The sequence below is a fragment of the Nuphar pumila genome, chromosome 12 (genome assembly GCF_984573655.1).
Source record: "Nuphar pumila chromosome 12, dmNupPumi1.hap1.1, whole genome shotgun sequence".
Lineage (NCBI taxonomy): Eukaryota > Viridiplantae > Streptophyta > Magnoliopsida > Nymphaeales > Nymphaeaceae > Nuphar > Nuphar pumila.
Window position 1 is genome coordinate 12,875,104 of NC_143260.1, and position 17,287 is coordinate 12,892,390.

The 17,287-nt window shown below is 41.8% G+C and overlaps 1 protein-coding gene across 1 annotated transcript; it reads right to left on the reverse strand.

The window, feature by feature from the left end:
- Nucleotides 1–3,691: 3,691 nt before the first annotated feature.
- On the reverse strand, nucleotides 3,692–10,384 carry LOC149820032 (protein INCREASED PETAL GROWTH ANISOTROPY 1-like). The gene is made up of 6 exons (XM_089981728.1): nucleotides 9,215–10,384; nucleotides 7,169–7,300; nucleotides 6,815–6,996; nucleotides 4,651–4,762; nucleotides 4,410–4,541; nucleotides 3,692–4,017 (listed from the first exon to the last, which is right to left on the reverse strand). Exons 1-6 carry the CDS (start codon nucleotides 10,382–10,384, stop codon nucleotides 3,874–3,876), a joined length of 1,872 nt encoding a protein of 623 aa, XP_089837854.1. The 3' UTR covers nucleotides 3,692–3,873.
- Nucleotides 10,385–17,287: the final 6,903 nt, after the last annotated feature.

Below are 17,287 nucleotides of genomic sequence, written 5' to 3' on the forward strand. Positions count from 1 at the left end.
CTAAATTAGCATACAATGAAAAAGTAAAATCTTTTTCCGCCCATTGATATACCTGCAAGGCCCTCTTGGTGACATTTTCAGGAGTTCGTGTCGCAGCTTGAGAGGTACGAAGTTGTTATTGGATTTCGGTTGAGTTCGGTGGGGCGTGTTTCCCCCTCTTGGAACTTGGACGATGACCCTTTTGTGTATTCATTGACGCACGGTGGCTATACACTTAAGAATAAGATGCACAGATTGAGAGGCTTAGGTCAGGAAGTTAAGCATGGAGTGATGTGTGAGATCAACTTCCATTTAAGCAATTATGCATTGGGTGGTGCACATTGCCAATGAAATGATTTGACACACAAAAATGAGTTTGCCTGATGCCTTAAGCCGTTAGGTGGCCATACTGGGTAGTCTATCATCGCACATGCTTGTAAAAAATCTTATGCATGTGACAATGCTATTAGAGCAGAAAGATTCACGGTGACCATGATTTGGGGTTAGTGCGACATTGTAAGAGGGCAATGTTTGTTGGAAGAGTCCAAGAAATTGGTTTGTTATGTATATGCATGTGTGTAGCTGAAGCATGGGTGAACCGAGCGTATAAGCAAGTTATTGGCAGGGTAGTATGGGTGATCTTGTCGATGATAAGCAGAAGTGCAAGGTGGTTGCTCAGTTGGCTAAGGGAACATGGGTAAGCCAGGATTCCTACCAGCTCGTAGATGGAGCATGGCATTTGCCTTGTGCATGATGTAGAAAGTGCACATTGGATTTGGTTGGATGGATTTACACCTTCGAATGTGAGAAACTCAATCAGACTTGCATGTTCTCTCTCATGCGTCCAAGAAGGACGATGAAGTTGTATATTTGCGGAGTACACACCTTTCAAGCAAAGATGCTCTTGTGTTGGTCCCTTGTATTTAGTAGTTCCTCTTTGAATTTTGTGTATGGTAGAAGTCATTGTTCTTGGATTGTCGGTTTGGTTCTTAGGAAAACGTATTTGCTAACTCTTAAAGTGAGTTGCAACGTTGGGCCAAGAGTTGCCCTTGTTTGGATGAGTGACCAGAAAGACCGCTTTGGAGGACCACTTTTGGGTGAAATGCGTGTGTGCATCCCCCACTTGATGACCAGTTTGGAAAATTAAAAATTGTAAGTTTGGTGCCTTAAAGAAACAAACATCACTGCAACATGCATTGGTGATTTCTCTTCTCTGTGAATACTACAAAGGGTTTGAAATTGCCCTTGTTGAGACCGAACGTGCTTCAATGAGCATGAAGACAACAAGATTGTCGTGCAGGTGATGATGACCCACTTTAGTATGTGATTATACTAGGGTTGCATAAGCAAAGAATGCTCGATTGTTAAGGAAGCAGAAGACTGTTATCTGAGTGACTTGAGGTGTGTTGAATAATGGGACTCGACGTGTTGAAAGATGTAGTGATGGCAAGTTGAAATCAAGACAAGTTGAGTATAATAAATGAAGAGAAAACAAAAGATAAAGTGTGAAGGGAAACTTTCAAATTGAAGTAAAGAATGTTCTTACATGTACCAATAATGTCGAGGACTACAATGGTTTTAGTGGCGAAGAATGTCCTGCACCAAGCTTGTTGGAATGTGGCAAGTGTGTTGTTGAGCTCTATTGAGTGAAAAATACATCAAATGCAATAATGCACGGTATGTGTTGAGCTATCAGTGACGTGCAATGGCAATATGGCATACGATGGGCAATGGTATCGTCATTGAAGTGATGACATGTGGCAACACAGACGTGGACCATTGTTCGGTTAAGCAGTAGGCCAACGAATTAGATGATGTTGCCTTTGGAATTTGGTTAAGTATCTATCGACTTGGATGAGTATATCACGCTTAGCATTTGTGTGCATAGAAAGTGCGTGTGAGTTAGGGTTAATTCTCCTAGAGATCACTTTAGATGTTTTCAACAGAGTATGGTGACTCGAAGCTAGGCGAGTGAATGCCTAGGCATTGATGAGCAATTTGGGTAGCGTTGCTTGCTAAGATATATGGCTATCAACTGATCGCAAGGCTGGGCGAACAAGGGAATAATTTTCCCTCATCTGTTGACACATATGCAAAGCCTTCTTGGTGACCCTTTTAAGAGGTCGCGTCTCAGCCTGAAAGGTGCAACGTTGTTGTTAGATTTTGATTGCATTTGGAGGAGCATGAGTGTCGCCCCCTCATAAAACTTGGACGATGACCCTTTTGTGCATTCATTGACGCACGGTAGCTATGCGCTTAAGGAAAGATGTTGAAGCGAGTGGCTTGGGCCAGGCCGTTATGCATTGAGTGATGTGTAAGATCAACTTTTGCTTAGGCAATTGTGCACGGCGTGGTGAAGGGTGCCAATAAAATGATTCGATACACGAAAATGAGTTTGGGCAGTCTAGCGCCGCACGGGCTCGCAAAAAAATTTATGCACGTGACAGTCAATGAGTTCTCTTCTTCTTGGGATCACCTATTTCAGAATATTAGAGAAGATTTCTCCTGTCCACACGTTACAGATCATGCTGAGAGCAACCTTTTAGACTATAACAAAAAAACAAACCCAATGTTATTCATTGAACCGGGTTTTCTTTTTTGTGATGAAGGAAACCACTCACAAGGGACAATTGGGAATGGGCCCATCCCTCCTATCTTCCAACCCACCTTGTAGGTGTAGAACCTCCAAGTACTTCCCCTGCCAATTGGAAAAGTCTGCTCACTCTAGCCTTGCCGCAAAAGACACCGCCTCAGCTATCGAACTCATAACATCTTTCAACCTGAATGCCTTAAGCTAGCCCACCTGGCCAGGTGCACAGAGTCCTTGTTAACTACTTATAAATTGGTTAACAAACCATTGTTATTCCTTTTTTTTAAGGGAAAAACCCAGCTTCAAGTGGTGGGGATTGGGAGTAGGGTGTCAATGGGTCGGGTTTGACCCGAACCTCACCTGCACCATACACTATAAGGTTAGGGTTTGGTGATAAACAAGGTCAGATTAGAATCCGGGTCAGACCCAAAGGGGCCGATTAATATATGAAGACGGGTATGGTTTGTAAAATTTCATACCAGACCCAGGCCTGACCCGAGGTCTGACTAAGATCCACAAATTTTCAATGTAAAAAAATAATTATTATTTTACCGAGTATGGTCCGGGTCTGGTTCATGGAATCCTTATAGGATCCGATTGTGGTTTCTCTTATAGTGAGTACAATTGGGTCAGGTTCGGACCCAGTACCATAATTTCAAATCATGTCTGGGTTTGGTTTCACCTCGATCCAAACCAAATCCGACCCGTTGAACCCCTACATGAGGAGACTAACAATGAAACCCAGTTCACGTGGGAGCAGAGATAAAATGATTGCTTAAGTTTCAGCCAATATTGTGACATAGGATCACATGACAGCATTTTAGAGTGGGAGCCGCAGAATAATTACATGACAGCACTCACATAGGCAAGCCCTTGAGCCCCTTAAGCAAGAATGTTTCTGAAGACGGATTCCATCTTACATTCAATCCTAGCCATCCAATCAACCCCTGTTCAGAATGTTTCAGCCTCTCGGAAACATGGTTTTAGGATTCATTTCAACCGTCCATTTTGTATGATCTAGAGCACCAATTCTGATGGGAGCTGCCTGTGACCTGTTACCACTCCTGTTTAGAGGGACAAATAATTTACACAGATAACAACCACCCCTAAACACTGCAAGAATCAATAAACAAAATTTTATTGCCCAATAATGTTCGTGATATAACACAATCATTTTTTCTCTTTCCTTCCCAACTGACTCAGACTCAGATGGGTATTTGCTTGCACAGGGATGAGGAAATCATTTGGTTCGCTGTGAAGAGATTAACGAAGGTGATTGATATACAGGAGTAGTATGTTGAAAGTCAACAAGACGTAGACTTGGCGAGGAACTTGTGAGTGTGCTGCTGTTGTTGTTGGGTGTGGCAGTCTACTATGTGGAAAGATTGTGCTCTGTCCTTTAATTCCTGAAACGCCCTCATGGACTCAACATCGAATCCACCAGCAAACTGCAGCCCAAGAGCATCAAAGTTTCGACGCATAAGAAGACAAAAGCAAAAGCATTAATAGCACCATCAGACACATAAACAGCGACAACAAGAACAAAAGAAAAAGCAAAGCAAATCAGAGTATCCAATGGTGGAGCCCACTAGTACTATGGATACTAGCAGTAGCAGTAAAAATGAAATTGACAAAATAATGCATCAAGAAGGGACAAGCATGGATATTTTTGCAAATGGCCAAAAAGCACTACAAAATGTACCATTTTTGTGAAAAAACTTTACTGTAAATCACAGAGGATGAGTTAGGGATCTAGTCATGAGATTAAAGTAACACAAAGCATGGGAATAGAGAAACGTTTCGGTCAAATGAGCTCACAAAAAGGGAATTCACTTGTTACCTGATGTACCCGAAACGCGAATCTCACCGCTTGAAGCATCAACTCCTCTTCCTCGGGGCCACCTGCAGATTGTAGCTCTGCAGCCACCCTCTTCATGTACTGTTTGGCCAGCTTCACAGAGGCAAGCTTGATCTGCACATGCTCACACCATAACCATTTAACCACAAACAGTGTAAGCACTATTTGTTCTTGTTACTCTGATATGGAGGAAGAAGGGGCAATGTTGTTATTTCATGATTACCTGATTGACAAATCCGGTATCCAACATCCAATCAGAGGGTATCCGAAACGCTTTGTATTTCTTGGTGGCAGCTTCTCTCATCCGGGATACCCCGTACACACACTGCTCCAACCTGCACCATATTTTATACCACAACCAATGAATCGCTTCAAACAAGGACAGTAGTGATAATATAAGAAATTGAATGCAAAGGTCAAGGAAAGTTGTGAAGATTCATCATCTCAAAACTATTCCAACGAGGCATTGTAGGCTCATTTCCGTGCTGCAGAGATGGCGACAATTCCAAATTTTATTTAAAATGCGCACGATGGGAGTAAATTTAATCCACGAACTTCGAAGCAGGATGGCTCTCTGGTGATTATTCAAGTTAACCAGTCAGATACGGACTCTTTTATTGTTCAAATTTGAGGTTACCACACAGAGCCCTCAGGTGGGTTAGGTCATACTTTATCAGTGAGTAGAGCTAATTATCAAATAAACCCCACTCTAGACTGTTACTGTAAAGCTCTGTTTGGAAACTAGTAGCTGACAAGCTGGGATGGAAGTTAATACTATTGGTAAAAACTTGGTCAAACTACTTTGGTGGTGGACTTGGGATAGGTGTATAGTATGCATTTGGGATGGGAAGTGAGGTCCTCTACTTTCTATTTCCACTAAAGAATAGCTGCTAAAAATTCAAGGATTTGGCAGCTGCCACTTCTTCAAATAAATAACTCCATCCCATGGTAAGCATGCAGTTGACAGCCACTCACATCTTGGCATTTCTGGAGATGTGTGTAGTTTCCATCTCGAGAAATGTTGACATGGATGGCCACCAGCTGGGGAGTTGCATGCCACCCCTGCAAAAAGAAGTGACCTCAATGTCGACTGCTGCAGATGCTTGAATAAAGAGTCAAATGGGCATCATTAGCCATGAACTGTATCGGATCTGGCAGATCTGGTAAACGACCCGAAACAAACCGAACTAAGGGTGTTCAAGGTTGGCCCGTTCTTGTAGCAAGCCAAGCCAAACTCGAGCTCACGGCAAGCTTGAGTCAAACGAGTGAACTCAAGCTGGTCAAAAGATTACATTTTTCAAAATTGAAAAGAATAGAATTTGAACTCTGAACCTACTGAGAGACAAACTCAAACCAAGTTCATTTACGAGCCTACAAAACTGGCTCTTCATGTTCGGCTTGCCGAGCCTACAAAACTGGCTCTTCAAATAAGCTCTCTATAACCCGAATACAAGCTTTACCACTTAGCGGCTTGTCTGGTTTACCAGTCATTGATGATGGTCTCGTCCCGGACCCACCAATTTTTCAATTGGCATGGGGCCGAGCACTTCTGAATGCCAGGGTGGATAGCTCACATGGTCATCTTGGACACTTTTATTGCAGTTAAATCTTACTGAATGGTCCCAGACACTGCGGGGGCAGATCAGGTGATTTGACATCTTCACCGTCCATTACTTCATCCCACGAGGACCACGGTCTTTATGCAATTTGTGGACGCTGAGGATGCCAAATCACTTAAAGTGATTTTCCAGATCACCTGATATGCTCACATATGCTACAACCTCCGGTTTTGATCTAGAGTTGGTCATAAACCCACCTTGGCAGAACTGGTACTTGTTGGGTGGACCAAATTAAGGCACCAATGTAATTTTGCACACAGTTGGTGTGCTGCTGCACCTGATTTACCCTTCATCTGATGATGTGCCCCACAGCTGACAGGCTGTATCTCAAAAATGGAGGGTGATCAGGTGCACCACCACACTAAAAGTGTGCAATCACATTGCACCTGATCTGCCCTCAGGTATCCAGGGTGAGTACAAGGCTTGATCGAATCACATTGCACCTGATCTGCCCTCAGGTATCCACGGTGAGTACGAGGGCTTGATCAATTTCGAGGCATGGTTAGGTGATCGGCCCCAGCACTTTGCAAAGTACCCGGGCACACAAAACACAAAAAAATAGCTAAAATGGGTAGTGATTTTCTGTATAAAACACAAACACAAAATCGCAACCCAAGTTAGCCATTTTCTGTGTTCACGCTTAGCGATTTTGTGTGTTTTGTGTGACCCGAGTACTTTACAAAATACTTGGGCCCGATCACTGGTCTGCTCGGATCAATTTCTAGCAACTAAAAACGGAAGCAACGTGGTAGAAACTAGAGTACCCACTTCTCGAGTAAAGATTGCATCTTCTTGAGCGCTGTACCGCAGGGCTGTCGAAGATCGTCGCGGAAGGACGAAGCTTCGGTCTCCAGCTTCTTCATGTCACAGTAGCCGAATGCTGCCTCTCTCATTGCATCTGCCTTGTGCTCGGGCCAATCGAAGTGTTTCAGCACCGCTCTCTCGTCCACCTGATTGAAGAATCACAGCCACCAAATGACAGATTATTACGGAGAGCTTTCCCATATTGTGGCAACAAAAGGAGAAGCGGAAAAATGGTTGTTTTCTTTCTTGAGTGATTTGAAGAAGAAAACAGGTCAATTTGTGATGAACTGAGAAAAGTATGGTTACGGAAGACAATACCAAGAAAGCGAGCTCGTCGTCGAGCCACTTGACGAAGGCAACAACATCTTCAATATCAGTAAATGCCGCGTGGACAACTTCTTTTATAAGGAACCGGATGAAATCACCCTGAGTTTCTACGTCCGATTTTATCTGTAAACAGGAATTCACAACAGGAGACGGTCAGCAAGAGCAACAAAACGGTGAAATATTGACGTCGCTGAATCAATAGTGAAAAAGATAAAAAGTGGAAACCAACAACTTGCACCACAACTTGCACAATTAATGCATAAAAATAGACCTGCATGATAAATGGCATTTCAAGAGAAATCTACAAAGTCATGTGAGGAGAACGCAACATTCTGATCAGGAAACTGCAAAAGGGAGCATACGTGGATCTCAGAAGAGACAAGAATGGTGGCATGATACATTTCTTGTCTTTAGGCAGAAACAAGATGTTTCTGGTAGGGATGCGTTAGCTTTATGAAGGATGATAGCTACTAGTCTTTCCATCCCTACTGGCAACATGACAAAATGCAGAAACCGGACGAATGCGTGGCTTTCTCGTGAACCTCATTATGATTTCTCATGAAATCGTGTTAAAGCTTTATGTCTATTATTTGGATGCGACCCACTTATTCCCAAATGTGGAACAGCATACGAAGTTGCAATTTGTAGAAGATGCTAGATGTGTGGGCATTCAGATTTCACACCCATGTATCAGGATCTTTTCCAACAATATTGATGGTCTTTCAAATATATACCGGAACTTTTAAAAACAGACACAAGACATTCCTTCAAAGAAAATACATAAATGTATAAAAGAGCAACGAAAGAGGAGTTCCTCTGCGTACTCGTTGGTTATGGAGAAATATTTCACCCGAAACGCTTCTATAAAATCACAATAGAGAGATTTATCTGCACCATTAGGCAAGTTGGGAAAATTGTAATCTTCCAGTTTCACGGATTCCAGAAACACCCACTTAACTCGGTATACGGATGCACCCACTTAAACACGATATCCCAACTTATCCCACTTTTCTGGATAAGTGGGCGTATGCAATTCCTAAACCCCGCCCAAACCCAAAAAAGCAAAAACAAGAAGGCAGCGGTTGCATTAAAATCTTCAAAAGATTGCACAGAGATTTGGAGGTCTGTAGGTAAAAGGCAAATTAGGTGTTCATCGTCTTATCGGCTCGGACACTCGTCGAAGACTCTGATTCGTAGACGGCGGTGGGGTCTATCGAGGGCCAACTCGGTCAAGAATCGGTCCACTACTTGTCTACCCCGAGCGAAGGCGGGCGTACTACTACGAATGATGCGAGTCGAACCGTCCGAGTTGGATACGATTCGGTTTCATCTGTCTCTCTGGCACGAGGCATCCGAGTTGCCCGGTGTCTTCAGCAAGCTCTTTACTCGAGCATCCCATACAGTCACGCCTCCTGGAAAAGACAAAACAAAGACCAGCCCCAACGGGTCGAAAGGTCTTCGCCTGGCAACGGATACAAAACGGACTTCTTGAATGAATAGTGGGGAGTCCACGGGATTATTTCTTCAAAGCAACGAAAAGCAAGATCATACGCGACGACGACGCTCATGCGTGCCTCGGATGAGGAGCGACGTGGACCTCTCGGTACCCGAGATCGGATGGTCCCAAACTATTCAAGCGAGTGCGGGTCCCACTAGACATTAAGGACGGGACCCAGCTCACAGATTCGCAACCGAGCTACATGAGCACAGTGCCCGACCATTCCTTTTTTTCCTTTAACGTTCGTCTTCACAAACACAAACACAAACCTTTTTCTTTTTCTTTTCTTTTGAACAAAAGCTGGGAAAGCCCCAGCAGGATTCGAACTCGAGACTCGCCCGTATGGAAGTACGAACTCAAATGACTGAACGAGCTATTTGACCGTTAGAAAGTGCCAGTCAGTGACTCAGTAGATTAAGCAAGGTAATTTGGTCATTACACGAAAATTGTTCTTTTTTGTTAGTGCAGGGATAGATTCGTAAATTTGAGCTTGCATAGGGTGTAATGGGAAGAAATGCAACACCGGGACGAGAACTCACCGCGAGAAGATGCGCCGACCGGTTCTCGATCTCTCCGATCATGTCTCGCGGGTTCGACGTCGCCGCCGGAGCGTCAGCCGGAACACCGGCGCCGGACTCCCTCCTCGAGTCCCTCCGCATGAAGGAATGGTAGAACTCCACCACTTCCGGCACCCTCCTCACCGCCGCTGCCGGTTTCTTTGCCTTCAGAGAAGGCATCCGCGGCGGAGGAGGTGGAGGTGGAGGCGGTGGCGGAGCTGTTGTAGCGGGTGGAGTTCCGCCGCTAGTCTCCACCCTCCGTGGAGGAGGTGGCGGCAATGCCGACGATCCACCGCTCTCGGAAATCGACGGAGAGGAGGAGGCCGTCGACGATGAGGAAGGCCTCGGCGGAGGCTTCGGAATTCTCGGCTTCCTTGAGAGAGTAACCGATGACTCGGCCGAGCTCTCTTCCTTCTTCTGACCGGCAGGAATCTTCGAACTCTCTTCGCTCTTGACACCGTTAGCGGCAACATTTTGCGTCTGCGGCGCTCTCACCGTTTTCTTAACGCTCTTAACGACACTCGATCTCGAGAAGGCATCCGTTAACCCTTGCAGTAGCTTCTGTGAAGAAGAAGACGACGATGAGCAATCTTCGACGTCCTCGCCGGCGGCCGACGATCTCCTGAGCTCCGCATTCTCCCTCCTAAGCTCGGAAACCTCCTTCTCCATCACCTTCTCCCGCTCCTCCGCTTGCCTCATCATCCTCTCCGCCTCCGCCTTCTCCAACCCGATCTTCGTCCTCTCCTCCTCCAACTCAGCGATCGAACGACTCAGCACCTCGATTTCCTCCTTCAAACCCTCGTTCTCCGACTCCAGGCTTCCGATCCTCTCCTTCTTCTCGCCGATCTCCTTCTCCAGAACCGGTACGATGCCCGCCGATTCTTTCACGAGCTTGTACTCAAGCACCTCCGTCTGCAACCGAGATGCCCTCTCCTGCAGCTCCTCCACCATCCGAACCAGGTTCGTGACGTACCGCTTGTCGCAGACGCAGTCGGGTGGGCGCGGCTGCACCTGAGCGGCTCTCGGGAAGTACACACCGAAAGATCGGGAAAATATCGGCTTCGACGGTGTCGACGACTTCTGCGTCGCCGGAGTCGAGTGGCACTTCGGGCTGTCCGTCTTGGGCGTCGCCGGACTTTTCTGGAACCCCATCGCTGCCTTTACTTTTCCCGTAACCATGTCCTCCGAAAAATGCGGCAAAAAACCGTGCACCTAATCCTGCATTCTCGCTCTCTCTTACATACAGACACAGAGAAGAGTGGAAAGAAAGAGAGTAAGGTGAGAGTGACGATTGAAGAGTAAAAGGAGGGGATTTCGAGATTGGATAGTAAAAAGACTGAACGTGAGTCAAAGTGGTAAATAGAGCGAGAGAGAGAGAATAAATAAATAAAAAATATATATATGTATGAAATTTTGCTGAGGAACGCTAATGCCGAGGAACGGTCGGCTTCTGGGATTAATTATTATATCGAAAAAGCGTAAATTCAAAAAAAAAAAAAAAGCCACAATTACTCGTTCACCCCTCTACTTTTCCGTAATAGCTCACTTGGAAAAGAAGGCAGCAACTGAAAGGGAAGCAGCGAATCTCTTGCCTGAAATGCACGAGACGTTGAAAGAGATCAGTTTGTACGAAAAGACGATTTTGCTCTTATGACGGTGGGAGTCACGATCAGTCAATTACTACATCTTCTCCCGATCGTTTTTGCGTGATTTCGAAGGGATTGGGGGCGTACGGCCGGGAGGCTGCGGGTTGAGGTGAAACCAATCGAATAAAGGTTATTTTGGTAATTTCAGTAAGACAGGGCCGGGTCGGGGACGTAATTGCCATTTTGGAAGTCCAAAGTAGTCTTGGTCGTACCTGTAATGGGAAAGATAAAGGGCAAGGGAGAGGGAGAGAGGTACGTTAAAGCGCTTGTTTGAAAATCCGAGTTCAAGTGGACTCGGAGGAGCAGTTGTGGACAGTTTAGACGACGGTATCATGCACTCGTTAGGTCTGTGGTTTTGACCCCAGGGAGACCGGTTCGTGATAGTATCGGTTTGAGAAAGAATCGAGGCGACGATTCGGAGTTGCTCTCATTTATGGGCTGCAGTGGGTTGGTTTTGTCTTGTACATTGGGGTGGGAGAAATGAGATGGGTCGGTAGTGGTTCTGCTTGTAAAGTGCAGGGTGTCAACGGGTCGGGTTTGCTTTGGACTCAGGTGGAATCAGACTTGAATCCGATTTTTAGGTATGGTATTGAGTCTGGACTCAAGTTTAATTGGGTTCACTATAAAAGAAATTATACCCAGACCCGATAAGAACTACATGAATCATACCCGGCAAAATAATATTTTTTTATCATTTTTACATTGAAAATTTGAGGGTCTTAATCGGAACTCAGGTCGGGCTTGGGTCTGATAAAAAATTTCACAAACTATACCCGAATTCATGTATTAATCGGACCTTTGAGTACGGACCCAGGTCTTAATTGGGTCTTCTTATTTATCACCATACCAGGTTTGGTTCGGGTCGGGTCCGGGTAAACCAAACCCATTGACACCCCTAGTAAAGAGCTTGTTCGAATTCGTGAAATAGGCTTGACAAGTTCAAGCATGAATAATCAGTGTTTTAAATGGGAGAATCCGTTTGTCTGTCTGATAGGAGCAGCTAGTGCACGTCACCTTGTATTGGGATGTTGGAGGTTCAAAACCAAATGGTATAGTTGTATAACTGGTAGGGGTCGGCCTAGCCCCAGCTTGCCTTTCAAAAAAGAAACTGAATGACCATTTTTAGTCTCGGATGGGCTCATTGGCTCGTGTAGGCTCCTTTACTAATAATAAATACATTTTACATATGTTTTATTTTATAGAATAAAGATGGTTAAAGTGTTTGGCCGGCAAGTTTAGAGTTCAAAACTTTTTTTCTTACAAGTTTGAAACAATATTTATTTTGTAAATGCATTAGTTTGAGCTTGGCTTAGTAGGTATAGGGTTTAAATTTGAAAAATATATTTTTTTTGTAAATGAGCTTGTGTTGGGCTCGTTTAGCTCGAGTCTTTCATGAGTTCAAGCTCGGCTCAAATGAGTCAAGCTTAAACACCCTCTCTCTTTGGTTGGTTCAGCTCGTTTACAAGAGCGCTCAGGGCCAATGTTATCAGTATCGGTATCGGCCCTGAATCGGTTGGCCAACGATTCAGCTGTATCGATCCGATATTGATACTCAAGTGAATCGTTTTGTATAGGCCAAAACATAATTAAAAAATATTATGTATCAATCATGACACTTATTAAAATCATTAAAATAACATTAATATATATATATATATATTTAATTTTTATATTTATTAAAAAATAACCAATTTAAGGGCGAAGCTATCAATATTCTGCCGATACGATATATATCGACGACGGATATGCAGTGCTACTGACAACATTGCTCTGGGCATTTAAGAGATCGGAGTGGCCCATGACTGTGAGTGTGAGGGGTGCCGCTCATCGGTGCAGTGCATTCAATGCCTAAGCGTCCACGAGAGGAGGACCACGCTCCTTCCCCTCCCCTCACGGGTATGCCTCTCAACATCTAAGTCACAAGGATACGAAGAAAGACACGAGATACGTTATCAGTAATTCACTTTTAAGATTTATTAGGGGTGTCAACCGGTAGGGTTTGGTTCGGAATCAAGTAGAACCATACTTTGAGCTCGATTTTTGGGTATGATATTGGGTCCAGAATTGGGTCTAATCGAGTTAACTATAAGAGAAACCATACCTGGACCCGATAAGAACTACATGAACCAGACCGGGATCATACCCAATAAAATAATATTTGTATCACTTTTACAATGAAAATTTGCAGGTCTTAATCGGAACTCGGGTTGGGTGCGGGTCTATTATAAAATTTCACAAACTATACCCGGATTCATGCATTAATCTAACTTTCATGTCCAGACCCAGGTCTTAATCAGGTTTTATTATTTATCACCAGATCCGTTGACACCCTTAATATTTATACATAATAATAGAAAGGCTAACGGTCGTCTGTAAAAATTTTAAAGAGAAAATAAAAGGACACGATAACTGAACAACTGTGCTCTGTTATAATAAAACAAAAAAGTAAAAGCCCAGCAGTAGCGGTTGGACGAAACAACGGTGATATAGCGGCGCTTTTATTTAAAGTTCTCGGTCGAATATTTTTTTTAAGTTCGTCTTTTCTCTTTCGTTAACCTATCACCTTGTACGGACTGCAGCAATGGCCTAGTAGTTGGATTTGGGTCCTCTACCGAACAAAAAGGAAATAATTCCCTCGAGGACGGACTTGTGTCGAAAAAAAAAAATTTCAAATGCTGCATGTAACACTATGTGTGGTCGCACTCCACTTTTCAAAAGTTATCCTCTAACATCTCTATCAATTACCAAAGGGATGTCAACGGGTCGGATGTAATCCTACATTCGACCCAAACCCGAACCTGACAAATTCGGTAGCCAAATTCAGATCTGGATTCATTACTCACTGCTCCTACCAGACAGGCAGAGCCCCTGTTGGTCTCTAGTGTTAGACTCTTTTTTTTTTTTAAAGTTTTTTTCCCAGGTATTTTGAACACCACTGCTCTAGGAGGAGGGATGGAACACTGCAGGACACTTAAAGGGTGTTACACTGGATATGTGAGATGCCCTGCCCCAGGCATCCTGTACATCTGCTGTTTGTGTTGTGCATGTGGGGCGTGGACAATAGCCACCATGGACTTTGATGTATGCGCAATCAAATGCCCTATAAAGACACAACTAACAAGGCATTCACATACCACATGATTAGCATTGGACCCGATCACAATCGTACCATATGTCAATATAATCCATTTGTTACAAAATAAAAAAAAATAAAAACCTTTTCGTGGCCGGATGATCCTCTATCCAAGGGATGTAAATAGGTCTGAATGCAAGCAATAGTGAATCTGAACTAATTGGTTTAACCAAACTAATTCAGATTCAGCTGAGACACTCACATGTAAAACTGCGTACCAAATTCAAACCCAAATATTAGTTGGTTGCCAATTTGTTTACTGAATCCGACCGATCATATTCAGATTAGGTCAGATATCCACCCCCACATTAATTCAACCATTTTCATTATTGCATCAACAATGTCTTTCGATGTCGAGCTTGACTGGCTCCTCATGGACGCCGATCTACATTTTGTTTTGTAAGAAACTTGTTTTCAATCATGTGATTATGACAAGTAAATAGGTTTTTAAAAGGGCCTAAAAATCAACTGCGCATGATTCAAGATTAGTAAACAAACCTGTGTTGTTAGATTGAGTCCATGAAACTTGCACCTATGATTTTTAGCTCATTAGTTTTGTACTCTTATTATTAGCCAATATTAACCCCCATATATATATATATATATATATATATATATATAGGAGATTAATATATGATGCTATTGATGACACCAAATTATATGAAACTATTGAGTTGAAAATTATAGGTCTTATATTTCTTTTGTAGATTAAATCCTATGAGTGTGCCTTATTTAGTGGTAATTGACTTTTTGAATCATATGAGGGTGACATATAAGTAGGTTTGTTAAGGGATTTAAAAATTAATGATCCACAATGCACTAAAATTTTATGACTCAATCATATTTTTTTATGAAAATAAGACTATCCAAGGTTTGATCCTTAGCAAACAAGCCATCCTAAACACATCTATGGCCAGATTGAGACAATAAAGCTTGGACCTATGATTTTCAACTAATAGTTTCATATAATTTTGTGCCTTCAGTAGCACCAAATATTAACTCATATATATATATATATATATATATATATATATATATATATATATATATATATATATATATATATATATATATATATATATATATATAGAGAGAGAGAGAGAGAGAGAGAGAGAGAGAGAGAGAGAGAGAGAGAAATGTGTTGGTGCCATCCCCTTTTCTAGTTTTGCCCCGTTAGGCCTTTTCAAAAGTCATAGTCTTTTGCATTTTTTCTCACATCTAACACCATAGATATGATGTATAAGTTTTGTTTAGTGAAAACCGGCCTTTGGATCATCGGAATCTGACTTGTATACAAGGTTTTTTGGTGATCCAAAATCAATGGCTATAAAAAGCATCATTTTTTTTCTAGCTCATAAAAATACATTTTTTTGTCAAAAAAACATGATTCAAGAGTCAATTCTCACTAAATTGAGCATGTTAAACACATCTAATGGCTCAGATCAATCATAGAATACTTCAAACTATGGGGGGCTTATAAAGGGGCAAAACGAGAAAAGGGGGCCGAATATGTTCAGCTTACATGGTATTTCTACGGTGGAACTGTACCACCAAAGCTTACATTGAGTACACACTTAGATTTATATAAATCTAAGCTCCAAAAGCAAAATCTAACCATTGGATCATGCTTAGCATATTCTATTTATTATTTATGTTAAAGTTGACTTAAATATGTTATTTTATACCATTTTTAAATCACCCTTATTTTCATGAATTGTGAGCCATTAATTTTTACTATTTCGAAATAAAATCTTATAGTGAATTAAACATGATAAAACTTTTAATATACTAAATAAATCATGCTAAACACATCTATATGATTAGATTTATGATTTTGTGCCTAGATCTATGCAAACAAGAGTGTGTAGTACCACCATATGATATTATGGTACAGAGTCATTATATATATATATATATATAGGAGAGAGAGAGAGAGAGAGTTAACCTGATATCCTACTTTTAAAAATTTTGTGAAGTTATATCCTGAATTCATGAGGTATCCGCATTCATATCTGTGTCTATGTGACATAGCTTGTAACGTTGGTTAGTTGTTGGCTTTTCATTAATATGAATCACAGTGTCACTTTCATGCCACATTGTCCTTAATAATGACTAACTATTTGCCACCCCCACCCCCATTTAGGGATGGTCTGTCTCCCTTGGATTTGCCCTGTTTGCTTAGAATTGCACCATCATTACTTTCTTCATGCTTGACTGTTGCCCATGCATAAACATCTTTAATGCATTTTTTGCGTCTCTTTTGAACTTGTCCCACATCTTTAATGCATTTTTTTTAGTAAACATCTTTAATGCATTTAAATGCCCCCACATTGTTTAGTCCTTGATTCATGCAACAAAAAGGCATGAAAATAAAAAAATATCAATTTATTTTTTTCAATAATCCTTTGCAAGAAACATCGAATTTTATTATTTTTTTTGTGTATGGTTTTCAACTTAACAAGCAACCTTTTTTTTGTTACTTTTGGAAAATATTCTTGCTTTGATCATCTTTCCCTTAGTGATGGATTACCTTTGTGCAGCATCTCATGCTTAGATTCTAAGAAATTCATTGCCCACACATTCACATTGCATAAAAGTGGAGTTAATAGGGAGTTATTGAGCCTGTTTAATAGTTAGGATGAAATATCCTCGAGGACATTTTGTCTGTTTTAATGTGGGTCCCGTGGGTGCTATCAAATGTGCTAAAAAAAAAGTCCCACCCATTTTATCTCTATTAAGACAAAATATCCAATGATCTGCAGAAAAAAAGTCAGGGCCCCTACGTGTCCGACTTTTTCAGGCAACTTTTTTACCCGATTTATTTTTCAGTACCATCAACAGGCAACCATAGAGACATTTATTAGACTCCAGAGGGCATTTGAGTTATAATTACCAATGTTGTCATTATCGGTATCGGCCCATACCGATTCTCAAGTGAATCGTTCTTAATCGGCTAAAAATTAATTTTTGTTGTCAATCAGAACGTGACTCGTGTTAAAACTACTAAAATAATATTAAAAATGTAAATTTAAGTATTTTTTTATTTATTAAAAATAACTGATTCAGGTTAATTAGTATTGTATCGATTTTCTGAGGATAAGCCGATACGGGGTACACGTCGAAATGCATTTTTTTTTTTGAGAATTAGACCAAGAGGACATTGATTTTTGACATTATTAAACGGATTAAAAATTCATGAAATTTTAACATATATATGTATATATATAGTTGAAATTTATTAAATAAAAATAATAAAATATCGCCTAAGTGAAATGG